This window comes from Myripristis murdjan, chromosome 3 (assembly GCF_902150065.1).
Source record: "Myripristis murdjan chromosome 3, fMyrMur1.1, whole genome shotgun sequence".
Taxonomy (NCBI): domain Eukaryota; kingdom Metazoa; phylum Chordata; class Actinopteri; order Holocentriformes; family Holocentridae; genus Myripristis; species Myripristis murdjan.
In genome coordinates this window covers 34859584-34887335 of record NC_043982.1, presented here as the reverse complement: position 1 = coordinate 34887335, position 27752 = coordinate 34859584, and the positions used below count along the sequence as shown (strand labels likewise).

General features: G+C 44.6%; 1 protein-coding gene across 18 annotated transcripts in view; it reads right to left on the bottom strand.

Annotated features, from left to right (window-relative positions):
• tle3b (TLE family member 3, transcriptional corepressor b) overlaps positions 1-22574 on the bottom strand; it is a 32259-nt gene extending 9685 nt beyond the window's left edge. Inside the window, exons 1-12 of one of the 18 annotated variants that reach the window (XM_030080363.1) lie at positions 22141-22574; positions 21389-21612; positions 20649-20749; positions 20314-20377; positions 18550-18594; positions 12137-12199; positions 11517-11621; positions 6059-6263; positions 4787-4848; positions 1524-1646; positions 1227-1277; positions 616-777 (exon numbers count right to left, since the gene is read on the bottom strand). In XM_030080363.1, the coding sequence (XP_029936223.1) occupies positions 616-777; positions 1227-1277; positions 1524-1646; positions 4787-4848; positions 6059-6263; positions 11517-11621; positions 12137-12199; positions 18550-18594; positions 20314-20377; positions 20649-20749; positions 21389-21412 (1005 nt within the window). In that variant the 5' untranslated portion in view covers positions 21413-21612; positions 22141-22574. Of the gene's footprint in view, positions 1-615; positions 778-1226; positions 1278-1523; positions 1647-4786; positions 4849-6058; positions 6264-11516; positions 11622-12136; positions 12200-18549; positions 18595-20313; positions 20378-20648; positions 20777-21388; positions 21613-22140 lie in introns of those variants that run through there. The other 17 variants (XM_030080485.1, XM_030080451.1, XM_030080391.1 and 14 more) reach the window with 17 other exon arrangements.
• Between the last annotated feature and the right edge of the window lie 5178 nt (positions 22575-27752).

The window sequence follows — 27752 nt, the reverse complement described above, 5'->3', positions numbered from 1 at the left end:
ACACTTCTCTCATTTTTAATCTCTCTCCTAGAACCTGGGAAGAGGAAACTGGTTTTAGCCCATTGACACACACTAATGAGGAATAGAGTGAAGTAGGATGTCGCACTGAGGAACAGGATAAACCTACCCTATTCCTCAGTGACACAGTATTATGTAAAACTGACACATTACCACCAGTAAATGACTGTTTTAGCCTAGTTAGTCGAGCTGGAGTGAGAGTGGTAGTGAGTGGTAGAGACTACAGTTCTTGCGAATGTGTCTCTGTTATTTACATCATAGGACCAAGGAATAAATGGCCATTTATTGGCTAAGCCATGAAGGAGATTGAGAGAAGTGAGCCACAGGAGTTGATTTCCTCAGAGTGCACCCACCCTCTACCCTTACAAGCCCCTCATAGCAGCCGACTGCTAAGCCTCCTGTGTATTAGTCCTTCACACACAGACACCCACTTCACTTGACAAATACCCCTTTAGCCTGCCACTTCATCCTTCTCTGCTTCTCACCACCATTACTACCTCCTCATTTCATCTTCTCTCCAGTTTGTCTTCACCCTTCCATCAACGTATCCCTCGTCTTGCTCTCACTAACGCATTGATGCTGCATGAGCTTACTCACACTCACATGGGCGTGGTCCTTGGCTTTGGAGGAGGGTGTGCTGCCTGATGAGGCAACGGAGGCGGGGCTATTGGGGGCAGCATCCTTCTTCAGTACCCGTGACTTATCCAAGCCGTTCTCCGGAGGGGAGTGAGCGGGGCTCACCCGAGGGGTGGCTGGATCCTACAGACGTAGAAGAGTGAGTGGGAGAGGGAGGGAGGGAGAGAGAGAGAGAGAGAGAGAGAGACACTGAGCAAACAGACTACAGGAAAGCCACTGGCATGTACATGTAGGTCAAACAAACTGGGGCCACATGTGCAAACACAGATAAATATACTCATGCGCACACACACACACACACACACACACACACACGCACACTTTCCATTCACCTGTCTCTCTCCACCTTCCCCTCTTGGGATCTTTTGTGTTAGTTTCAGAGCGAATTGCATGAGAAAAACAGTAGGTAAACACACGTACACACATACGCAATATTTTTACAGACTTTTTGGCAAGGGTGTGACAGGTATTGAGGCTTGCAGAGAAGACTGACAAAGAGCACTGTGTTTAGTCGCTATGCAGGTTCACACTGAGGAATGTGGCTGAGCCACTCACATCAAATGCAGCCTTACCTCATTGGAGACGTCCACTACCAAATCATCACTCTTGTCTCCGTCACTGTCCTGTAAAAAAAGACATGGCAGGCTTAGATTACATGGTGAACACTGGGGGGGAAATAAAACACAATGAGCAAAGGAAGTGACTGCCACATTTTACTTTCCCCATAATTATCACCTTCTGATGTTAAAAATTCAAAATGACAGAGCACTACGGTAATTTTATACATGTGTTTTGTTTGGGTGCTCTCAAATGTATTCTTTCGTTTCAAGGCAAGAACAAGAAACATTAAGGCAAAAAACAGCACTTACATATCTACTCATGCTGTCTTTGTCGTCCACTTTGCGTTTCTTGGAGTCGAGGCCGTAATCCGAAGAGCCGCGGTGCTTCTCGCTAGCGGCGCGCAGGCTGTCCGACGGTGACACAGAGTTATTCTGTCAACAGCGTGCAAACAGATGACATCAATCAACAGGATCAGTTCAGACTTGGTCACCATCTTTGTCACATGCATTGCCTTCTTAAACACATCAATAAATTGTCTGAAACCAAACCACTACTTAATTTATGCGTTAGTTATGGAGCCTGAGCACGCATCATGTGAGGATGTCAACTCTGCCAGCATTCTGAATGCTATTCAGCTCCATCTTGACTTCATTGGACTTTGGAAGTAACTAACTGTATGAGAACCGCACATAAATAAACTCAACATCTTGTGCATTCTTTTAACCACAGAGAATGAGCGAGTGAAAAAAAAGAGTAAACACTGCACTGCCAACATATGCCCTTCAGGCAAGTGGATGTTCTGGGGCTTTAAAGCAGTCAAGTGACAACCCCTCCGAACCCAGACAAGCCAGGGAGGCTACCAAATGGTGGGCTTAGGTCTAGGCATGGCTTTAGATCCTGTTCCTTGGTCAAAGCAGTGACAATATTGACTGTAATGCTAAACGCCCAATGCTCTTGGACTGAATTGGGCTGGATGGTAGGAGGGGTGGAGGGAGGGGGAGCAGAGAGGATTCTGGGAAGGCTTAGCCCCGCTGCCGCCAAGGCAATGGAGCAAGGAGGAAACAGACGGGGCAGCTGAGTAAACCCTTGCTTGAACAGAGACACACACATGCAGCAACACAAATACACATACACACAAAACACAGCCACTGCGGGGAGATCTAAATCACCCCTGAAGCTCACAGAGGCACACACACAGACGTGGATCCGTGCACACAAACGCACACATGGCATTGGATGACAACGCCATTACCTCATCAAACAAGGTGAGGCGTAGGGCAAAGCTAGAGTAGAGGCAGAGAGAGACAGAGGTAGAGTATGTGGTAGGAGCAACACACACACACACACACACACAACCTGACATCTAATCCTCTTGCAGAGCCTCAGAATGACTGGCTCAGAGACACGCATGAGGCAACAGCAGCAATGAAAACCAAACAACATGCATGTAAGTTAACACAACCTGCTTCCTGGTCTGCTCTTGTGTCTGTCCATGGACATGCAAGCGCATGCAAACCCAAACAAAGAAAAGCCAAGTGAGCAGCGTCAGTCCCTCTGCAACTGTCAGGCCTCAGCTAATGAACACCGGACACCGAGTGCTTCAGCTTGCGTGTGTGTGTTTGGCTGTGTGTGTGTGTGTGTGTGTGTGTGATGGGGCAGGGTGGTGAGTGAACAGCAGAAAATGACTGACAAGAGAGTCTATGAAAATCAGACGGAAGAAAAGAGAGGAAGGGGGAGAAAGAAAGGGAGGCCGTAGAGGGAACTTGGACAAGAGCACCATGTGAAAAGACACAAAGAGGGGGCATGAAATGGTGCCAGCGGAGGAGAGGGGCATGAAAGAGGCAGAGTGAGAGAAAGAGGAAAAAGAGGAAGAAAGACGAGAGAGCAAAACAGGAAAGGGACTTGGCACGCAATGAGAGCGTAGCAGTGTGGCACTGAGTTCTCCCCACTAGTGGGCATGCCTGGACAGGCTGGCACCCTCTCAGAAGCTGCAAACAGGGTTTTTATAGTCTGGGCACTGGTGTGGTGGGGTGGCACTGCCAAACAGGCAGACAGGCAGGGGGGAAGGAGAGAATGGAGGGTGGTGGGTAGAGGGACGTGGAGCCTTAAGGCCAGTGAAGGGTTTTTGAGCCAAGCCCACACTGTCAGCCAGCCCAACAAATCCCTGCCTTCATCAGAGGACAGAGATATGGTGAGAGTGGGAGAGAGACGCCAGTCTTCTTGCCTGCTGATAAACTCCAAATTCTGGAAAGAGAGAGAGAAGGGCAGCACAAAAAGTGCAGCTTGAAAATGGAGGTAAGAAAAGAAAAAAAGACCTCAGCAGAGGGAAAGAAAGTGGAGAGCAGGAGCAGAAAGAAAGACTGGCTGGGCAATGCCTTCGTCAACCCCCGTCTATCACCATCCCAACACCACCCCCCTTCCATTCAGAGGGCAGGGTGCCCTTGCCTTGGCTACCATACAAAGAGTCAGACTTTTCCTGACTCTTTCAGACAGCCCTGCTGCTTTCCACCATTCCCTCATCCCCGAATTTCAGGTCAAAATATGGAAATCAGTGTTGCCACTGTGGCTCATTAAAGCCCGGCTACTTGTGGAGAAAATACGATATAAAAAGAGTTTGGCTGGCCTTGGTGTGAAGCAAAAGGGGAGAGATGCTGTCTGACTGAGACAAAAATCTCCTGAAGCATTACAATCTGACCGTCTTCTGTCTGTATATGTGAGCCTGTGACCTTTTGAGGCATGCTTACACTCAATATCTCTGTGCTCGCCTCCGACTCTCATATCAGATGACCTGAGACAACAGGACAGGAAGACTATGCGTGTGAGTGTGTGTGTGTGCACTGGGAGAGGGGGGCGGTGGTTAGAGGTAGTACTGGCAGGCGCTAATCACTATGCGAGATGGGGGAGAGTTTGGGTTCCCTTCAGACATGAGTGGGCCCATTCAGGATAGCCAGTCAATGGGAACTCAATCTGGCCGAGCAGATCCAACAGAGCGTTGAGCCCCGGCTAGCTGAGAGATTTAAGCCAGTCCAATAAACAGGGACTTTAACATGAGAAGGGAGAAGAGGAGAGAGAGGGATGCAGGGAGGAGGAAGAGGAGGAAGGGGTAAAAGAGAGGGAACCAGGGAAGGAAACGAGAAGGAAAAGAAAAAGGATGTACAAAGGAAAGAAAAAAGTGGAAAAGGTGTATGAGATGAAAGGAATCAAGTATTGGACATAGGCAACAGTAAATCCTCGGAGGTGGCGAGGGGAGAAGAGAGGAGAGAGTCAAAGTCGCTTTTAATTGTGCTGAAACTGAAGGAGGTAGCTGACTACTAATCCCTGCCCAGTGATTGGAGTCATTTTCCACCTGGATTAGATGGCACTGGCTTATTTGGCCAGACTTCATTATTTGATTTCAGTCAGCTTATACCCCCGAATACAAAAATGTGTGTGTTCTTACACAGAGAGCATGGATTTCTATCGAGCAGTAGACTTAAGTCTATGTAAAGTACACCTAATCACCAAACAGAGTGAGCCAGAGAGAGGCAAAGTCAAGAGACAGAGGAGACGGGAGAGCAGAGCATCAACATACCGTGCTCGACTCGCGTTCTTTCACCAGAGGAATCGCCAGGGGGGAGTGAAAAGATGACGGGCCAGGAGAGAGAAAAGCAAAACACAAATTAGTATGGATGTTAGCACCAGTCAAGCAATCTAATCAGATAAGACAGATAAAATTGTTCTTCAGTGAAAAATGTGCTCATATACATAAAACTCTGCATAATTAGCTTATAACAAGAGTGTCACAATGTCATAATATACTGCCTGCCGCTGAAATTTCAGGCTATTTTTCTTTGGTGGATAAATCGTTAAAGGTTGTGTGCCACAATGGCCAGCAATGTCTTGACACTGAAACATTTGAATGGCTTCCTTAAACCCAGTCTTGGGTCTTCGTCTGGTCTCACACTTGGTCTTTGTTGACCAGCACACACTCTCTCTGACATGAACCAATCAAATTACAACAAAACAGAGATTCTGATTGACTGTCTGACTGAATATTAGGTTACCTGACTAATGTTAATAGAAACTTGATATTATTCATATGTGGACAAATAGTAGGGGTAAGGTCAAAAAGCAAGAAGACCACATGAAAAGCTGTCAAATCTTCTATGAGAAATGTGTATTTGGGCCACAATAGGGTTGGGCGATAGGAAGAATATATCGGTAGTCAGCAGTGAGCTGAATTAAATTTTTTTTAATAGCTTTGGGGTTTCCCATGTGATGGCGCAAAAGAAGCTGTTGTGTGATTCAATGGCTGTACACAACAGATCTTGCATGGTGTGCATCATTTCCCACAACAGAAACAAAGGCGCTGTCGACTGTGGAAATGAAAGCAAAACTTGTGAAATTTCCACCACGCTCAGGTGTTGGTGACAGTGCCTGTAAACACTGATGGGGCACTTGAATTAATGTGTGTAAGACGTGTAAAACTGCCAAACACACTAACCATGAGCACAGTGCAAATACCAAGATATTGACCTGCTCACCAGTGGTTTCTACTGGACACACTGCTGTCACTGAAGGTGAGCACCATTAATTAATTCATAACCCACGACAGGCCATGATACATTGAAAATAGGCCCTTCTCTCTGAGTACATTGGCAGTCAACAATTGATGGAGTGACTGTGGTCAATAGGAAAATTTTGAAATATCGCCCAACCTTAGACCATAACAATTCTTCTTGGCAGGCAATTTAGTTTTTAGATTACAGCTAATCTCAGACCCTGCCTCCACCTACTGCCAGACATTCAACCTCTCAGTGCCAAAACGCTGAGCGCAGTGTGTGTGGCAGGCTATGCTCCTCACCTCTGTGCTCCAGGTCGTGGTGGTTCTTCTCGTCTTTGACAGGCAGGTGGGCCTGGCTGCCCAGGGCACCCAGCGCCAACAGGCCTGAGCCGGCACCCGTCACAGGGGGGATACCAGGGGGCTGAAGGCCTGATGGGTGGGGGGGCAGCTGGACAGGGGGTCCGTGGGCTGCATGAGAGAGGTGCTGGGCTTGGAGCTGCTGCTGCTATAAAGGAATAGAGAGACAGGGGACAGGGCATAGGACAAGTGGGTCGGCTGTGAGGTGAGACCATGAATGCCCAGGCTCTTGCATTAGCGCCTGCTCAGGACGCATTTAGCTCAAGGCCAAACCGTTTATGCATAAAAAGCAAGCTGGCACTGGCTGCCAGATAGTTGAGCAAGCTCACTGTCAGGCCGGGAAAAAGATTCTGTTCATTTGGTATTTAAATACATGCACATTATCTGGTAGAAAGTGATGGATAACAAATAGTTGAGTAAATGTGTGTGATTCATTAACAAAATGAACATATACTCAGTGAGAACTTTATTATCGTTACTTTTTCCCCCAAACTCTAACCACTTGGTTATGTGCTGTTGTCCTGAGAAATTTGCTGTGCAATTTTTATTTATTAACATTTTTATGAAGAGAAATAAATTATGTATGACGAGGCAACATATCACATCACAATATAATGAATTACAACATTGACTAGTTATCCAGTTATTTCAAATTTGAGTAAAATTAGAGTGCATGGCAGAGCTGACTCTGAATATTGCAGCTTACAGAAAAGTGACAACCCCAAGCTACACAATATTAGCTATACATTTTAAATCTTTTTTTTTTTTTTCATGTAATGGTGGAAGTAAAAAAAAGGTCCATACATGTGCTAATCACTGCCTCAGAGCTTCATTCAACTCTAATTATTATGTTACAGTATTGCTGTGTTACAGCAGAGACACCACACTTGTCACATAAAGGTCACATACCATGGACATGAAACAATTATTAATTAGTAAGGCAACTGGGATAACTAGACTGCTATAGTTGACAGTCACTCAACAACATGCCCACTCTGGCTATCAGAGCATTTTTTGCTCACTCCCACTCTCAAACAACTGGGCTTCAATTGTACCCGGGATAGGCATAGAGTTAAAAATCGATACACTAGAAAACATAAAACCTTTCAACACCTTTCAACACTCCACAAAGCCAAGCAGGCATGCCCACTCCTCCAGCAAAATGCTGTTTAGCACACACAGCAGAGAGCACGCGCGCACACACACATACACACACACACACACACCTACACACACCTACACACCCACACACACACACTTCCCAAGAGGCTGTGGACGCCTGTATGAGACAGGCAGGGAGGAGACCGAGTAGATGGACAGGAGTTAAATAGCCACTCAGGCAAGAGGGAAGCAAGTGCTTTAAAACAAGGTTAAATAACACTTAGCACATCCATCAACTGCCTCTCCAAAAAAAAAAAAAAAAAAAAAAATCCTATTGCTATTCTGCCTGCTAGCTAGAACTTCAATAACCTCACCCATGCATTCATTATATAAAATGGAGAAAGCAGACGAGGGTATATCTAGGGGCTGGCCATCTTTAAGGGTTTATTTAGCTTTGTGCTTAAAAGAAAAGAACAACTAGCCATTATTCAGTCAGCTCATTATGTTGAGCTGGACTTGGAACCGTACAATGGATATAAGCAACCGAGGGGCGGTATTGTTAATCGATTTTATACTGGTGTGCTGAGCGGCCTATTTGTTGTGAAAAAGGCAAAGTGAACAAAAGGAAAAAAAAGAGGCAGCCAGAACAAAAAAAAAAAAAAAAAAGAGGGAGAGCGAGAGAATCAGAAAATAACAAGAGTATGAAAGAGAGAGTGAGCGAGGGATGGAGGCAGGAACATCCCTATTGAGTGTGGCTAATGAGGAAAAGCGTGCAGGGATCATTATCAAGAAGCCTCATTAGCGAACCATGGCTGAGGAGAGGAGCAAGGAAAGATGAGGGAAGGGAGGGCTGTGGCGAGCGGGGAGGGGAGCGGAAAAAAATTCGGAAAATAAATTGCTTCCAATTCAATATTCATGGATAAAGAGCTGGCTTCGTTTCACACTTATCTTTTTTCATTATGTGTAAATGCCGCCCCGGCTCAGCCAACTTCCACAGGAAACAGCCAATTAAAGTTAACTAGGCGAAGCTGGCTCCCCGCAGAACAGCACTGTCAGGTGGAACAAGCATCAACACCAACAGCACAAACTGGCTGGCAGACTAGCTAACAAGTCTGGCAATGATCGCCACGTCACCTACGTATCCAGTTCTTCACAGCCGCTTCTATAGCTTATCATATTTCCTGCAGTGTTCGCCACGGAGAGCAGACTGAACTCTGAGCGGGTAATAGTCTTGATCGATTCAAGTATTGGGACTGGGGGCCGGGACACAATAAAAAGGGTTTGGGGTGAGGTTCTCTGATGGTGTCAGATAAAGATATATAGTACTGTCAAATTGCTATCTAGGTTCGATCGATACTGCCTGCTCTTTCATCAAATCTGAAACGATTCACACAAGGCTGACAAAGAAGACGATGCCAAAAATCCAGCTGCACCCAGTCCATGCTTCGTCCCTGACAGGCGTCATCTCCCTTCACAAAAACACATGTAATGGCGGCGGCAAAGCAATTCAAACACACACAGACAACAGACTGTCTGTATTTTTTAACCCCCCCCCCTGAACACTGACCATGAAGCCTGGGTAGAGTGCATGTGGCTGCTGCTGTGGGGTCAAACAGATAGGAGAGGGAGACATTAAGCCAGAGGTTAGTGCAATTCATTTGCTCGCGAGCTGCTGGTTATGGCGAAGACAAAACAAAAACAAAAACAAAAGAATGGGAATGCTAGGCCAGATGTATTAGCCAGTGCTTGCTAAAGGTAAGGCTGACGACATTAGTGCATTTTTGTTTTGAAAGTCTTATTCAATATTGTCATATTAAAACAGCTCCGCATCCGCCTGTCCACACTATACTACGAAGCCCCGGGGTTTTCAAACCAATACGCAGCCAGCTGCGTATCCAAAAGTCTTTTAGGTGATCGAATACACCGGAGCAGTGTGGATGCTGGGGGTGAACATAGCAAATAACAATACAGACACAGCTTTTTTCCTAATTAAAACCAGAATAAGTGCATGTACGTAGCATCTTGCAGCATTAACTGAAACATCAGTAGGTAAATATTTACTGTTTGTAGTTGGATGAGTAGATGTTATAAAGCCAAGCTATGTGTCACTGTGGACAAGCCTAGACTATTCTGAAAGGGGTACACATTCAAACTACATGCAAATTTGACCCACTAAAGTAAATGAACAAATGCAAACCCAAATAAAATATGCAAAGCTGGCAGGGAGGAGATTGTTGTTAGCAAATGAACAGGGGCGACAGCAAAAACAAAACCAGGCATTGTAATGTTTTACACGTTGTGTCCCGCAGATTAGCATTTACATTTACTGTGAGAGATAAGCAACACACCAGCTGTAACTGACGTGTTAACCATTATCAACGTACAATCTTGTGCTACGCTGAAACTATGGAAATGAGTGCAGCTATGGAAATGAGACAACACCAGTGACACTTGCCAAATTAAAGTCAATCTTGCACGCCCTCTGGCTGAAACATATTCCTGAAATTGTAGTTCAGAGCACTTTCAGTCATTTTAGAGAGAATTTTAGAAAGAATTTAGGAAAGTTTTATATTGTCTTACATTAGGCTGACATCTACTGCCCCCGGTGCCTTGTGTGTATGTGTGTGTGTGTGTGTGTCTATGTGTGCAATCAATCTATTTTCTAATCTATCTGCTGCAGCAAGCTGCTAGAGCCTGTTGGTCTCTAAATATCATTGGGACTTTAATGACAAGACACCCCCCCCCCCCACACACACCCGCCAACCACCACTCCCTCACTCACACAAGGGAAACATGGAGATTGATCACCTGCCATATCTTCATCCAACTAATTAAAGACTGTTTTCCTGTATGTGCATGTGTGTGTGTGTGTGTGTGCATGTGTGCATGTGGTGTGTGTAAAGCTGTCGAGCTGGTGGCCCTGCCCTCTCATAATGGAAGGAACGGGTCAGTCCTGCGGTGGACGGTCTCATGAGCTGGTCGGCTGGTTGAAAGCAGAGGACAGAGGAAGTAATTACCTTGAAAACAGGGGGTTGTGCTCCTGACTCATTTACCTTAATCGAATTTCGATATCTGCCTCTCATTAGACTCGACCCTTCTACTGGGACTAGCTAACCGCTGACTAACCTCTGCTACAGGGGTCACTTATCCATCTGGGTCCAAGCTATTAAAAACCAGCTAGCCTTCTAGCTTTTAAATAACAGCAGATGGTGATGTTCTCAGAGAGAGGGAAACCAAATCTCTAAAAACTCTATTTGGTGATCGAGTGGATTGTGAGAGGAAAGGTGACTGTGCCTTCGGGGTGGTGCCTGTAATTAAAGGTCAATAACTGTTGGGGTTTTCAAGTGCCCTCTTCCTCCATGGCAGTTTGCACTGCTTCAACGGCTCTCAATCTGTTCTAATTTTATCAATCAGAAGAGAATACACTTTCTGTGCACTGAAAGGATAAAATAGCAGACCAGACCTAAATCCTTCAGCCGCTGCACCTTACAAATGTTAAGGATCCGCTAAGTCTGTGCTGGTCTAATCTCAGCTGCAATCATGATGCGTGTCCTGTCCGATCTAATTCCTGCTGCTATTGGGTCAGAGGTAGGGGCAAGCCTGTTGGCTGGAACTTCTTATCCAATTAAAGTCCAGCCAAAGTGAAATCTGAGACAAACACCATGATGTGATCATAGCCTTGCCAACATTATATCAGATGTTCCCAGACTGGCTGCTCGCCTGTGAGGAGAAAAATCACATAGTGGGGGCCGAGCTGCTGTGAGGAACTGTACACTGAGTGCTGACAAGTCATCGTGACCAAGATAATCAGAGAAATTAAAGTGGTGAACATGATATTGACAGTGCATTTGCAAACACTGTGAATAAAACACTCACACACACGCGCGCGCACGCACGCACACACATAATAAACAACTGCAGACAGGGGCAAGCCTGCACAAGGGAAGGGGTGGTGCCGCTGCCAGTGCATACATAGGTTAGAATACTCAAATACCACACAAAGGAGGAAGAGTATGGAGATTAATTAACCAAGTAATTCTCAGACATTTTTTTTTTTTAATCCCTATTCCGCCTCCCTTCCCCAGGCAAATATCAGCATGCAACAGTCAAACTAAATGACTGAGCCAAGCCTTTGCTGAACAATTCAGCGGAGGCACATTAAGGTAAAATAGATCGATAGGCATAATGCAGCTTGTCTGAACGGCCCATAATGTCTGTACTGGAGTGCCAGTCCCCGTCTGTGTGTGCAGGTTTGCCCCTGGCCTGAGGTCAAATGAAGGAAGAAGAGGGGTATACACACGGTGAGAGGCAGATTGGGAAGTCCACGTACCCCGATGATGGCATTCAGCTCGGTCATAGTCACCTGCTTAGCCCGCTCAACAGCCTGGGCCACCTGCTGTTGATGCTGCAACACAAAAACACAAAGGTTAACTTTCTTTTCCACAGGTAATCTAACAATTTCAAAAGATTAAAAAAAAAAAAAAAAACAGCTCACATCCTGCCTTGAGCTGTAGGTTGATCTACATATGTGTGGCATTTCAGCCTAATGAAAAATGCCTATGCTCTGTAAATCTCACCACTTGGACCGGAACAATCTGGTCCAATATGCTGTACATTCCTCACTACATCTTGCATGAAGGCACATAGCATGAATGCTGGGAGTGTATTTGTAGAGTGATAGGCTATGTACAGTATGCATGTACCGTTTGCCTTGCACTATATGTAGACCCTGTCATCTCCGTATGCCCTTGTGTGTCAGTGTGTACTTGGGTTTCTATTTAGCTGTTGATATTCCTCTGCACCGCCGCCACCAAGACAATTTCCTGTACATTTATTGTGCTCTTTGAATAAAATGATTCTCACTCTTACTCCCATGCCCAATTCAGCTTCAAAACCACTGCCAGCTTGGGTCACACTCACCTCTTGTGACAAGAACGGCATGATCTGAGCCAGGATTGCATTGAGGCGTTTGGCAATCTCAGTCTGCATGAGAAGAGAGAAAATATTAGAATGATATTCTCTGGGTATGCTCCACACCAAGGGCACCTCTAGAATTAAGTAGCTGGACCACTTGGACACAGATAAAAACAAAACGGGGCATCTGCACGCACGCACACACACACACATACACACACTCAAGTCCATCTGGAAAGACCATGTATTTTTTAACTTAATGGGGACCGCCTTAGAACAAATTTGGTTCTCCCTCTCTCCTGCCTCCATTAGACCGGGCCCTTATTTCATTATGAGGCTGAAATATGCTAATACCATCTGGCTGGAGAGACTGTAACGAGGGCCATACTTCATAATTACGGCTCGGAGAGAGGGGGGTGGGGCAGGCTGGAGATATAAAGCAGACAGGTTAACTCACTGGCCCTATCTATCAGAGGCATCACTGGTATCGACCAAGGAATATTAGCTGGGAGAGTAAGATGATACTGTGGGGCTAGACTTGCAGAGAGCACTTTACAGTGCTGCGTTTGGACAAATGGATATGCTGCTGCGCCGCCCGCCCACAGCACTTGAATATCCCAAGACATCCCGCCCAAACCCATTTCCTTTTTAAAATCTCTAGTTTCCGCAGAGAGACAGGAGGAGGAAGAGGAGGAGGAGGAGGAGGAGGAGAGGGACACAAATGTAGCAAGACTATAAAGGAGAGATGGCAATGGGAGGGAAACAGGGGCCCAAATGGTGAAGTGAAAACCTCTGATTTGACACAAAGGTAATGCAGTTTGACTGAGCAGGAGGAGGTGAACTAATTGATTCAGAGGGATTAGGGGTGGATGGCTCAGCAGGTGTGTATGGGGTGAAGGGCTCTTTCCCGCCATTTTTTTTTTTTTTTTTTTAATACGGGAACATTCCACTCATTTTCTCCCTTAACCTTGTTTGACTGTGAACAAGGGGAGGAAAGAGCAGGAGGAGGAAGGTGGAAAGGAGGAGGTGCCACTGGCCTTTACCACAACTATGGTGTCACTCTTGTCATTTTGGCGGGTAGAGACAGGCAAAGGGGGAGAGAGGAGGCGAGGGGAGAGACCTTTGTTGGCCTATCAGGAATTATCTCCCAACCCCCTGTCTGACCTTAGGCCCATTGTGCTCTCTCTTTCTCTCCATCCAGCCTCTCTCTCTCTCTCTCTCCTGCACCCCTCCCTACTAATCTCTCCAACTCTCCCCTGCGCCCTGCCTCCCTGCTACATCTCTCATCTTCCCCCTCTTCTGTTGCTGGGGCAACGCTATCTGGTGTGGTTGATCGTTATGTAAATTGGGCCGGGGCCCCTGACCAGAACAGCCTGTAAAATCATATTAGGCGCACAGAGGCAGGTCATTAAATTGAATTTTCGGCCTGTCGATCTGATCGGCACGGGAAATTAATGAGGGATAACAGGGAGTGGGGCGGTGGGGGGAGGGGGCCGCGGAGACACAGAGACAGACAGACAGCACTGGGGGGGTCAGAAAGAGAGAGAGAGACAGGGGAGGCAGCTCTTTGGAGACTCATAAGCCATGATCATTAGCGGGGGCTAGATACAATGACACACAGAAGGATTAGAGTGTTTCAATATCACACCACTCCTCTAGAAATGACTGCAAGGGGAGCAACATGAGCCTTCTAGGAAAACAGCAGTGCATCTATACACTCACCTATTACAGCACCAGAAACACCTACACCATAAACTAATTCACAATGACAGGCACCGACGTTTCTGCACGTACTCATCACTCCAGAGCAATTATTTGAAACAAACAACATGGAAGTTAGATGCAATCAACAGTTTGTATTGAATTGTTAAGCCTGCTGTGCTGACACGCGCACACACACACACACACACACACACACACACACACACACACACACAGTGACATTGATTCCTTTCTGAGATTCATTCCGCAGCAAACTGGAGCACCAGGTGCTTGGCTAGCAGAAATGTCTTTGGGTTGTGTTCAGGGTTTTTTAAGGTTAAACGTTCCCAAATCCTTGGCTTCCATTAAAATTTACCCCAGAGTTAAAAGATTGATTGAGAGCCAGGAAATCAAACAATGGAGCAGACTTCCCTCCGCATCCTTTTTGTTTTGCTTCTGCGGCCTAATTATTGGTAACGCTGATTCGTAACGTCGTATATTTTGCCTGTCATGTCTCAGCGAGAATTAAAGGGAATGTTAAGCCAAACATCATGACTCATATGTCAAGCCGGGGAACATAAATCCCCTATACCAAAGTAACCAGCTTGAGTTTTATCAGCTACATCTCATCCTTCCCTTTCAAATGGAGTCATTCCACGCTGTTCTGACAGATCCAAGTTCAGACTTGTTGAGGAGGGTGAAAAGAAGTTCAGTAAATGGACCTCTGCCTTATTTACACGATATTTTGACAGCTATTTTGAAGGCAGAAAAAAAACCCAAAATACATCACATCCAATGACTCACAGCACTCTTAAATGACTTCCACTTTCCTTTGGAGGCACTATTTTCCCAGAGTGCTTTTAGCAGCAGAGACAGGCGCTGGAAATAAGAGTTTATTGTCACTTAAAGCTACTGAAAACAGAAGCCCTTGAGCTGGTAGAGGCTTTTCACTGCAGCTCCACAATTACAGGTACTCAGGGTTGTCTAGCAGCGCCAGTGCTTGGAGAGGCTCTCTCTCCATTGCGTTCCTCTGTCAATGGTGCGTTGAAAGCCATTTGGCTGTTTGTCGCTCCAGGCATTAGCCCCTGAGTGGAGAGGAGAAGTCTCTGACGAGGATTCAATTGGCGAGGAAAACAAGTGGCATATGATGGGGAGAGAAAGAGATGGCTGTTTGGGAATTATCTCCTCGGCTACGCAGAGGAAGGAAAAGACACTAAGAGATGTCTTGTTCATTAAAAATGTATCAAGAATATGTTGCACATACACCAAACTCCATTTCGACCCAGTTCACACAGAACTAAATACACCTTTATCTGGAGCCACGCTCATGGAAATGGGCTATTATCTCCGAAATTACATCCAGTTTCATTAAGCTCAGAAGCAACATGTAGACAACATTCTTTATTCTTCTCTTAAGACATAAATACATATTAAAATCCATTTTGCCACTTCAGCACTACATCCAGCAAAACCGTCATCAGCTGGTTGAGTAAACACTCACCCAAGCGCTAATTGTACAGCACTGTTGTACCAGCATTTTTGCCTGGATATCATAATGAAGCATGTCTCAAAGCCTCCTGTGACCTCGTCAACCCTCCCCAACGTCAAGTGTGTATGTGTGTGTCTGTGTGTGTGTGTTCTCCTAGTCAGTTTGTTTTGGCTTACAGACAAGTCGGCCATCATCACCTTGGCAAACAATTCCTGGAATCCTGTATAAATTATTCATTTGCACAAGCCTTCCCTCTGCTCCTCCCTTTTCTTCCATCCAGGAAACAGGCATGAGTCTCCTTGATAAACCACTTTCTATCTTTTTTTTGCTCACTCTGGACAGTACAAAGCCTTGTTATCAACAAGTGGGGGGAGTAAATGGATATACACACATAAAATGGCTGCATAAGGTGCAAAAACTGTACAAGGTGCAATTATCCCGCCTGGCTGTACAAATGCAAAAAAAAAAATGGCAGTGAGATAGAAACCGGTAATGGTTAAGCACGCGAGGGTCAAATTGTTATCTATTTATGCACCACTGGTCACTGACTTCTTCTGAGTACACTGTGTAAATAAATAACATTTTTTGCCAGCCATCCTATCCATTAAGTTTTTTTTCTCAATTTACCAAAGGAGAGAGGAAATCAAAATATAGACAGGATGTGAAGAGAAGAACTAAGATTACAAGAGAGACAAATAGAGATGGAGTTAGAACAGAGGTTGTTCCAAACAGAGTAACCTCTATTTACACACACACACACACACACTCACACTCACACACTCTCCACGAGTCAGCGGGGCACGTTGCTGAGGCAGCCTAATGAGCTGCGCTAATTAAAATCACTTATTGACAGCAAGCGAGGGTGATTACCTCCGCCCTGCACTCTTTGCCATCATAAGAGACGCTGTCAAAACAAATCACCCCCCTGGCAGCCACACAGATCCCCTCGCTAGCAACCACTCAGCTCATCAGTAGGGTAGGGGAAGCTGTGTATCTATTAGACCTTGAATTACTGTGTGTGTGTGTGTGTGTGTGTGTGTGTGTGTGTGTGAGGGTGGGTGTGTGGGTGGGTGTGTGTGTGTATAAAGACAACGGGTGTTACAATGTAAAAGATACGTGTCTTTATATGTGCATGTGCGTGCTCATCCTCCTGCTTTTCAACCGTGCTTTGTAGCTCTCCAGAGACAACAGCACAAAGTGAGTTTACCATGTTTTCTCCACTACACAATAAATCTTCAACACAAGGGAAGTAATATGCCTGCCTGCATCCAATAATCCAGCACTCCCTCCCTCCCCTCCTTCCAATAACGGCGACAGCCAAAGGCTGTCTGTTTACCTCTCGCTGATGTCATCACAAACACACGTTCACCGGGGATGGGAGAACAGAGAGAGAAAGGGAGATGGAGGTAATCATGCATTATTCACTGCCCTCCGTCGACTCCATCGAGCTTATTGATAAACAAAGGAGAAGCACAGCAGAAGACCAGTCGATTAACCCATTTACCCCCTGGCCCCGCCCTCCCCTCCAGTCTCCTTTCCACTCGTTCTTCCATGTTTCGTCCACTCCCCCACAACTACCACCACCCACCCCCACCCGGCATCGCTTCAGCCTCCCTTTAGTGATAAGTGCCTGACAGCCAGCTCTTTGATAAACAGACGCACACCTAGTTAGCACACAGATTCAGCATCCACGCACACACATACGTACACACACAGTGAGAGAGAGGGGAAAAATGCAACGTGCCTACACAAAATGTCTACGCCTGATGAATTGTGCAGTATGCGGCTGTTCCAACTGGGCCACCCTCCCACTGATGCCATTAACCTTCTAGATCTGAGGGCCATGAAGCCTCCACCCCACCTCTCTACATCGCTCTCTCCTCCTCCCTGACACACACCCATTCTCATACATCATATCACACAGCTAATGACACAAGGGCCATCATTCACAGCAGACAGTTGGGGGGTGGCGGGTGGAGGGGGGGCAGGGATGGGGGAAGCAATAAAGAGACATAAGGGCACAGGGGAGGAGGCAGAAAAGGAGAATGGAAAAGGCAAAAGAGGCTGAGGGAAATACAGGAAGCCGAGATAAAAGAAAAGCAAGAAAAATAGAAATCTATGGGAAGAGAAATAAAAGACAGGTTTTTCCAAAAGTATTTTGAGGATAAGCTCGTCTTTTTCTTTTGAAGGTCAATAGGATAAAAGATTATTCTGAGTCCTGAAAATATGTCTTTTACATCTAGCTTTGATGAGATCTGAATGGAGAAGTTCTGCAGTGTAAACAGGTGCAACCTGATATCTGCCCTCCAAAGAGAAAAGACTTTTGTTCACTTGCTCTCGTAGTCAGTTTCAGAAGAGAGTCACTGGAGCTTGGAGAGATTCGGTATCTTGCTCAAAGGTACATCGCCACTTCCTGATCCTTTCAGTTAAATGTCCAAACACTACATGGCCCTGCTGCCCAAACTCTTGGACTGGCAGGCCCAAGCTGAAGTGTAAGCCAAGTTCTACCGGTTTACAGGCAGAGAAAAAAAAAAAAAAAAAAACACACACAGACAACCACATCCGCTGGAGCTCTGTTGGAGACCTGATGTGAAAACCCACCAGTGTATATGGGGGTAAAGACGCTTTTAGCATAACCGGTGCTCTATCATCCATGCATCCAGTCTATTGAAACGGCTCCTTGGGCAGTGTGGACGAGACTGCTGATATTTCAAGCCTATTCATCCCTCGTCAAGTCCCTCCACTGCAGCTTGATGCCCAGTGCTGGGTGGCAGCTGAACTAATGAGCTTTTAGCCTGGCTGGCACTGGGGAGGCAGACTGAGCGGGACTCTGCTGTAGTTGCTTGCACGCGCGCGCACACACACACACACACACACACACAGTAGTGCACACATATACACACACTCTTCACACATATAGAAGGACAAACTACACAAAAACATCCTCTCAGACTGTCTGCCAAATACTTCACTTTAATCTTATCAAACCATCCCCATCAAGCAGCGTGCCCTTCGTGTTGTTTAGCCTGTCAGCATTTTCGCTGCAGGAAGTCAGTGTGTGTGTGCCTCCTAACGACATTTACGGATGCGGGTATAAACTAAGGTCAGTTGTGTGTGTGTGTGTGTGTGCAAAAATGTGTTTGTGTGAATGTGTGTGTATGCATTCCTCACTCAAACAAAAGAACACTGTTTTGACTTTAGACAGATCATCTCTGATATGGCTACATACCTGTTTGTGCATCTCAATGTTGAGCCCATAGGACATCTCATAGTACTGCAAAACAAAAGAAAAGGGAAAAAAACAATACATCAGAAATCTGATTGCACACATTAATGATGTAAAACACAATATTCTTGGGTTCTATGCCTCGGTAATAACACATCTTCACTTGTGCACCGAAACAAGGACAGTACACTGAACTGAGGCGAGACATTCTTCTTTTTCTCCCTCTCTTATGAATTTCACTATATGGAGATACTTCACAATTTAGTAATAAACATTTCTTTCTTGAAAGGTTGACAACTCTCTCGAAGATTCAAGGTGGTTTGACATCATTACTAACACTGTAAAGCATGTACACATTCAATACCGCCCACCATTTTGAAAACCTGCTGCAAAGGTTGAATATATGGTACAGCATAGAAGTGGCTATGGAAACAGACTGCAGCTCAACAGGTCGACAAATTTATGCACTTGCCCCTTTGTGACCATAGCACACAGGCCATTCCACTGATTTCAAGTGATGATTTCTAATCTCTGGACACCACACTGTCTGGAAAGATATGGCTCTGACCAGTAACGACACAGCTATTAGTTTATTAAAAAAAAAAAAAAGAAGACATTATCTATTTTGGACCGCCAGTGTGCAAACCCACCAACAGCTACAAACTAAAGCCTTGTAGTTTGCCCGTCTTGTTTATCAAACACACAGCTTCCATTTATTACAGCTACTCCCACCACCTTCTGGTTCCTCGAAGAGAAAATAATATTTAACAAACGTACTGCTGCGTTTGGTTAAAGTCAATCCTTCCATGTGCAAACAAGATAAGCACGCACACACACAAACTAAGAGCGTGCTCTTAGTTACATCACTTGTCAGATAAAGATTGACTTGCCCACGCTACACACAAACACTCACATACACACACACACTCACTCACAGTGGCTTTTCTTGCATTAACAAGAACCTTTGAGTTGGATTGATGTTGCAGTAAAACAGTAAGCACAGAGGCACTGATTCCTTTGTTTCCATGTGATCAGTGGGGAGCTTTGAACTGAATGTAAGATGTTTTAATTGCAGTGTTGGGGCAGTTTTACATTTAACCCCTCCACAACTCAGCAGCAGACAAAAAAAAATTCAAGCCACTTGGAGGAGGTTTCAGCCCTAAGGTTGGGTTTACATATAAAGGTAAAACTGTAATTACAGCTAATACACATCAAGCAACAAAACAAACATTTCAATAAGTTGTCTATTATCTGCTCAGGTGAATGAAGAGACATAAATCCTGCCCAACTCAAAGAAGGCAATGGGTGTACATCAGAAGTCTGTGGAGGGCCATATGGCTCACCTTGGGCGAGTTTTTTTTTTAAAGAAACAAAAACTCTGAAACAATCCCCTTCATGCACAAAGCTAGCAGACTACTCATTAACCCCTCTAGGGTCACGGCGGAGGGGTGGGTGTGTGAAGAAGAAGAAGGGGGAGTCATAAAGAGGAACCCCAGAGGCACAGGGAAGAGGGGAGGGAGCGGGCGGTCACACCCCACAATCAACTGTTGAACATTTGACCCCTGCTGGAGTTTCAACCCCCAAGCCTGCCCTTTCTTATCCAATCAAAACACAGGGGGGAGTCAACAATATTGAGCAGGGACAAATGCTAACATGGCCTTTGCAAAACGACAGGGCCGCACCACCTGTGGTTGTTCACCTCAGGCTTTCTGAGAGGAAGGAGATGGCCTCAGATCAAATTCACAGCTGCAGGATGACTCCACTTACCATGACATAGTGACGCTGCATCTCCGTCTTTTCGTTGGCCAGTTTATCGTACTCCACTTTGAGACTTTAACAGGAGAGAAAGAGGAAAATCTGATTAGACTTAACTGATCGCGTTAAACGAGTTGATGAAAAGGCTTGACAGATATTAACCCAAACAGGTTTATTGTAGGTCACAACTTCAAACTTCACAATACACGTTTTTGTACATTTGCCTCAACCAAAACAATTTAGAAGTCTCTCTGTATAAATAATGCATGAAGCTACAAAATGGAACAAAACAGATGTAGCTTCCTCTTCCTATTCTTTTCAGGAAGCCAGCTCGATGTAGTCATTACCTGTGGTACTGCGCCTGCAGGAACTGAAATTCGTCTTTGATCCTGTCGCACGACTCCGCCACGGTGAACTTGAAGCCAGGCTGCCCTGGCTGGTGAGGTGCCTGAAAATGCAAGGTTGGAAATAACATCAGTGATACCACATGTGTAAATAAGGCCGTCGCACCATGTACTCTCATCTCATGGCTCCCCCCTCTTTCCGTGTAAACCGGTTTGTTTTTCTAGTGGTTTGTCGGTGGCTCGGATTTCCCCAGAGCCCTGCCTGGCGGTGGGAACAGCCGCTTTCACTCAAACGGCGTGTGTGATGACAGAGGCGGGTCACTGCATCTGTCCGCAAAGTAATGTTACAAGGAAGGAAGGGAGAGGATGAGGATGATGAGGATGGGGGAGGGATAAATAGCCCGCGGTGGAGATTTTGTCTGTGTGCTGCGCAAAAAAGGACAATTAACCCGGTATATAGCACCGCAAGAATACAACTACACTGCCCCACCAAATGTGGCCAGTTTACAGCAGGAGGAGATGATCCGCTCTCATAACTTCTAGCAAACGCTCTGATCTTGTTGCCAATAAACACAGTTCTCCCAGTTTCTTTGCTATCAGAGCGGAGCGCCTCGCCAGCACCGATGCAGACCATAAATAGTAAGGTGGGGATCAGCAGCTCGCCTCTGACGAGCTAATTAGGCTACTTTGAAAGGCGGTGCGTTTGCATCAATTTACAAATAGTGACAAAGAGGGCTACTTACCGGATGCCGGCCTTGTGGATACATGTCGAGTCCTTTTCACAGGGGAATTCGGAGTGTTTTCTCTTTTCCCGTAATCCTTGTGAAGGTGTGGTAAATCACCGCCACCCCCTCCCCCGTGCACGCAGGATGGCGGCGGACAAAGCCCTGTTCTCGCCTATGAGGCGCACACTCCGACCCCGATCACGGGATATATCACCTCGTCCTTGTCGGCCTATCCTTTGTACCTAAACAAACAGAAAACGGGGCAGAGCTGATGAGCCAGATTACTTATGCAGCAAACGACTAAGCACCATTAATCGCTTAAGGAATTGTGAATTAAGGCTTTATAAACTTAATCAGGGCGGCAGTTCCCTGGAAATGAGTAAACATTTGATTGTATTTTTTTTTTCTCTCAAAAATGTTGCCCTTTCTGCCACAAAAGTCCGTTGCCCCAATTAGCACCTGTGAAACAAATAGTGCCTGTCGAGGGCAACACTGTAACAAACGTTGATCCCAAATGTATCAAATAGCCTCGATTCCAAAGTTGATACTTTTGATGGCGCCCGAGACGACGTGGTGTTTTGTTTCTTTTTTTTCGCGCAAATCTAACGAGTAGTCTCTCTAAAACGGAGAGAGAAGCGGACACGGGGGTTGTTTTGGTGGTCCGGAAGATCAGAAATACAAGAAGCTGCTGCTTTCAAAGTCGGCTGCCATAAAGCCACACCACCACCACCACCCGCCTTGTTAGCGGCTCTTCATGTCGCCCTTTTTACCTTTGTCTCGAATGATTCCTCCCCTCTCTTCTGCACAGGTAGTATTTAGTATCCAGTCAGAAAGCTCAATATCCTTGACTTGTAACCGTCACCAGAAAATGACAGGAGGAAAAAAACGCCAGCCGCTGTTTTCATGGACTTCTTGTTGCCCCTTGCGAGTCCTCCGAAGCCCTGGTGAGGCGGAGAGTGTCTCTCCGTCCGGTCGGACGTCAGAAACCCCGAGATCGGGTCGAGTTGTTGACCGCATATAACTTCAAAGAAAACCTTTATTAGATCCAAGGGGAGTACACAAATCTCCTGGCGAGTCCAAAGATTAATTTTTGCGCAAAAAGGGTTAATTTTTGGAAATGTCGGTCGTTGTGAAATATACCGATAGCTTGCGTTGGGTTTACCCAGTTTCTCCGCCGCTCGCTGTACCACACACAGACTGTGCACTGACACGAGGACCCGACTGCCGAAAGAGGGCCCTGCACAAACCAATTGGGTTCTCCGAAGGAGTTTAGCAACACTGGCCAATCACAAGACGACGCACCCACGTGGGGTTTGTGATACTCCAACGCTCCGATTGGATGATGGTATGTGACCTCACCTGTTCGCCATTTTGGATCTGAACTGACATTCAACAATGCATTCAACAACTTGTTCAAAACAAAGGTGATAATTTATATTTCCGTGCATTGCAATTGGTGGTTCACCATTTCAGATTTTGAGTACGGGGCGTGTGTTTTATCTCAACAAGCATATCTTTATAAGGCCGGTTTCAAGTGGGTAGTGTGAACAAGAAAACAGGCTGCAGTAATAGAGCATTTATAGTCTAGTGTGCCTTTGCATCGTGGTAAAAGAACGAGGTAGGCTAGAATATAGCCTAACGTGTGCTTGCTCATATTAACAGATAAGGCTGGTCTATTGAATCTGACCTTGAGATTGTTTAAGTTCTGAAAATGGGAGGTCACACCAAGTGCATCGCTCTCATTTTAAGGGACACGGTAGCGCTGCAAAGGAAAATAAATAAGCGTGGTCTTGTTACTATGCGAAGGGCACGGGGAGTGGAGACTGGTTCAAGAAGAGAAGAGCACCGAAAATGTGAATACCACTTAATCTATATAGTAGAATGTCTTTTGAGTGATTTGAATTGATCGACCTATTTCTAACGAGACCTCAAGCATCTACAAGCTTTCATATCAGCGGCACTAGGTAGGCTACAACACGTCTGCGCCCGAGGATATCAGCCTATCACGTGTTGCTCAGGATGCCCAACCCCACGTGGGGTTTCTTCCCCCTTCACTGCGTTTTATCCAATGGTGTCGCAGCTGTCTTGCTCTCCGGCTTGCAATTGGTCCAGCGCTGGAAAAGCTGTCAGTCAGGATCCCAAGTTGTCAATTAAACCCACGTTGGGTACGGCGCTGACAAATGCCTGTGCTACTCTCCCTCCTGCCTGCGAATAGTGCCTGGAATGGCTGCTTAATTAGCTTCGAATGGCTTTTCCTTCCAGCTCAAACAATCTGTCACTACCATGTGGTAAAAAGAGCCTTGCATAAAACAAAAGCAGGAAAAAAAAGCCGGTAGGGGCTAAATATCAGTTTGATTCCCCCCCTCCTCCACGAATACATTTGCTGCAAAACAAAGCTTTTACCTCGCTCAAACATTGGCTTATTGCAGTCATCTGTTACTACCCCCATTTTCTTTTAAATTTTATTTATTTGTTTATTTACGTGTCCATTTAGTCGCCCCCATTTAAATGTAAGATTATGGTCTTTGTATTTCACTCCTGTAGCCCCAGTAGTGTGGTTTTGGATAGCACAGGCATATGGCTTATCAGTTTAATAGCTCATTCCTTAGAATTTCATAGTTGTTGAAAGTAAGCGCCAGTAGCTCACATTTTTTTAAGTACCACGAGAACACAATCTGAAATTTTTTAGTAGTCTTTTAAAGGAAATTTACTTCAGAATAAACAGAATAATCATTTCACTGTCTGTTTGTATATAAATATATAAGGCACAAGTAGTCTTGAGGTCAGCAGGGAAATTCAGGAGAGACTCCACTGCTTCCAGTGTATTTTTATATAATAAACGGCATACGTGCAACAGCAGTTTTCTATGAAATCTCATCAGCTGGACTCCAGTGTCGTCAGTCACCGACCTGTTCGAATATCTCTGAATTTGTCTGTCTTAAACTTTAAAAATCCAGTGGGACGTTTTGAGGAGAGACAAGATCAGCTTTTGTAGGCAAAAGCAAGAAAAAGGAAAAATTAAAGCTATTTAAAATAATTTTCAAAATCATAACTGCAGCCTAAATATGAAGTATGTCTAACATATGATTGGAAAAGTTTAACAAATATTTGCCAGTGATATAGCTGAACCAGACCGGTGAAAAATGTGAATGTTATTTGTGTTGTTTTTGCGGTGCCTCTATCACAGATCCAGCAGAGAGTGAGCTGTTCTAGGATGAAATAGGCCTAAACTCTAACTCCTAGTTTCAGTAGCATCATTAGAAAAATCTGTGTTTATGTTTTTATGTATTTGTAGCTTATTTGTTTTATGGAAGTGACAGCAAGGAATGCATTTATTAAGTTATTATACCCTCTATATTTGTATCATTTTCTTAATTGATTAAATATTTATTAATAATGATTTTATTTTTTTTATTAACTTTGTACCATTACACATGTTTATAAAATGCTGAGGTATAACTGATAGACTAAAGTGCTTTATGTAGATATGACACCAAAGACCCACAGGTTTTTAATATGATTCTGTAGTATAACAAAATGCATACAAAGTCAAAGGGTAGCTTATACCAAACTTCCCATGACTGTAGCTAGCATGCTGCAAGCAGTAGCTGTTGCTTAGCAACAGATATATCCCTGTGGATGCTATGACATCAGCTGAGACAAAAACCCAGGCAGTTTGGTGTATACACAGTCTCCAAGTTACACACTCACTGGTTGAGCCATTTTGTCCTGGTTGTAAAATAACCCCAATCCACAATTTATTTATTCAAATAAGTTTTTAAATAATTTTGAACATGAACAGAGTGTGAATATAAAAATCAATCTTTTTGTACCTCCAAAAATCTTTCTTTGATAGAAACCTAGCTCATTGCTCTCTCACAGCTCAGCATCTATCCATGATATGCACTTATATCAGCTCTCTGTGAGAACCGCCTTATTGATCCTTAATTGATTCCCAAAGCAAACAATCACTGTTAGTGAGAGAATGCCAAAGTTCGTATGTTGTGTTGTTGATTGTAATAATGCTGTTGTTATTGTTAGTATGCACAGGATGACATTTACTAACAACAATGTATAGAGGCAACATTATCTTCCATGCCTAGTAATGAGGTGCGACTTTTTCTCTTTAATTAGTTTTGAATAGTTCACAAACCCTGAAATGAATTCCCAACACGCATCAGTACTTTGGGTCTGCTTAAGGAAGAACAAAAGTACTGACATCCTTTAAACAGGAACACAGAGACAGAGTGCAAAGAAGACATAACATGTTACGTTCATATCATGAAATGACAGACCAGGGAGTTTCTCTCCAGACAAGTGGCACCACTGATGTTGATGGCAGAGGGAGGAAAACATTCCCCAAGGACTTTGTTGTTGTTGCTTTTTTTTTTTTAATATATCTGCTTTTCTTCCAAAATCAGGTGAGACATTTGTTTGTTCGTGGTTGCTTGTTGTATAGTCTTTGGTTATAATGGAATGCTGCTTGGGTTTTAAAGCAGTGGTGCCAGCAAAACACTCACGTCACTTCAAATCATGGAGTTGCCTATCTCTGAACTGTCATTTTCATCACAAAAAAAGCTGTTATTCAGTTGATGTTTTTGAACCTCTTCTTCTTCTTCTTCGTCTTCTTCTTCTTCTTCTTCTTCTTCTTCTTCTTCTTCTTCTTCTTCTTCTTCTTCTTCATTTATTGTTCTAATTCCACTGAGATTAAATCCCTTCTTAAAAGAACAAATGACTTCTGTTAAACAGAGGATGGAGGAAATTACTCAGATCTAATCTTTTTGGATCAAATGTATTTGATGCAGTAAATCATGCCATTTTAATTGACTACCTTAAGCACTGGGCATCTAAGTCTCAGCAATCTGCCCCAAATCATATGTTTCCAATATGCACTTCATCATCCTCTTCAGCAGGCAACACCTGTGGGATCCCGCAAGGCTCAGTTCACGGTCCCATATTGTTCTCCCTCCTCGTGCTCACACCCACCTGTGACACTGGTGGGTAGCTCTTTCCATTATAATGCAGACAATATTTAGTTATGCCTCCTGTTATATCCTTGTGACTCTAATCATAATCATAATTTCCTCACAGGCAACTCACTGGATGTGTCAAAAATCATCTCAATGAAAATGCAATGAAATCACATCTCAAATAGTATTATTTGGCTTCTGTAAATAAAAAATATATTCTTTATCATCTTTATCATTTGTCCTTCATCTCCAAGCTTGTGAGCAGCCACTGAATAGCAACTTTTTTAAAATAGTGAATTGACCTTTGCTCTACTGGTGGAAAGAGTATTCCAGTTAGCTAAAGATCATCTCATTTTATCCTCTAGAGATTTAGAGGTCACCCATGCCTTTATTTCTTTTCACTTAAGACTCATGTATACTCCCTTTATGTACGAAAATTGATACGCCTATTTAATACATTGTAAGCATCTCTGCCTACATGCTTCCGTGCATGTCCTTTGGAATAACGGACCTGCTACAAAGAAGCAAAAGTGGAGCCAGCATTATAGACAGCGGTGGTCTGGGAGGTCACTGAACACATCACGACAGGAGAACGGAGAATTTTTTTTCTGATATCACCAATGAGAGAGATTGACTTCTTCGCGTCCGATTCAGAGATCATTCTCTCTTGAACTATTGGCTAGACTTAAATAAATAAATGAGCCTTTAGAGTGCAGCGCTCCCTACTTCTGCCTGTGTCGAAAAATATTTTCACATTTCCAGTTGGTTCAGAATACCACAGCAGACATTTTAATTTGTTAAGACATTCCAGTTTAACTCAAAAACCACATTCCCAGTTGCAGCATCTCTACATTGCTCTCCAGTCCTATTTGAAACTGATTTTTTAAAATTTACCGATCATGTTTAAAGCATGAATAGATCTTGCCTCTACATTTCAGACTTACACATCCCTATAAAGACTCATTTATGCTCAACGTTAAATACGGATATGTATACAGATATAGATATACATATGGATGTCTGAAATCTGCGTTCATTTAATCCGTGTTTCTGCATGATTTCAGGAAGCATATGAATAGGGACGAAATGGAGCAGCACCACTGGAAATTGTGGGGGCAGTGTAGCCAATAGTTAAAGCGAGACAAGTCTATGGGCAAGACATGAAGAGGAAATTTTTAAAAAATCGCTAATATTAAAGAAAAAAAATTGTCGATCCACATGTTGTGATGTGTTTAATGGCCTCACAGACCATCGCCATCCACAACACTGCCTTCACTTTTGCCTCTTTGTAGCAAGTACGTTATTACGACCTCCTCCGTCGTCACCATGTCCACTGATGTTGGAAACTTTGGAGTCTGAGCTGGCCTCCAGTGGATTCATTGCCCCATGCTACAAAGGATGCATGGAAACAT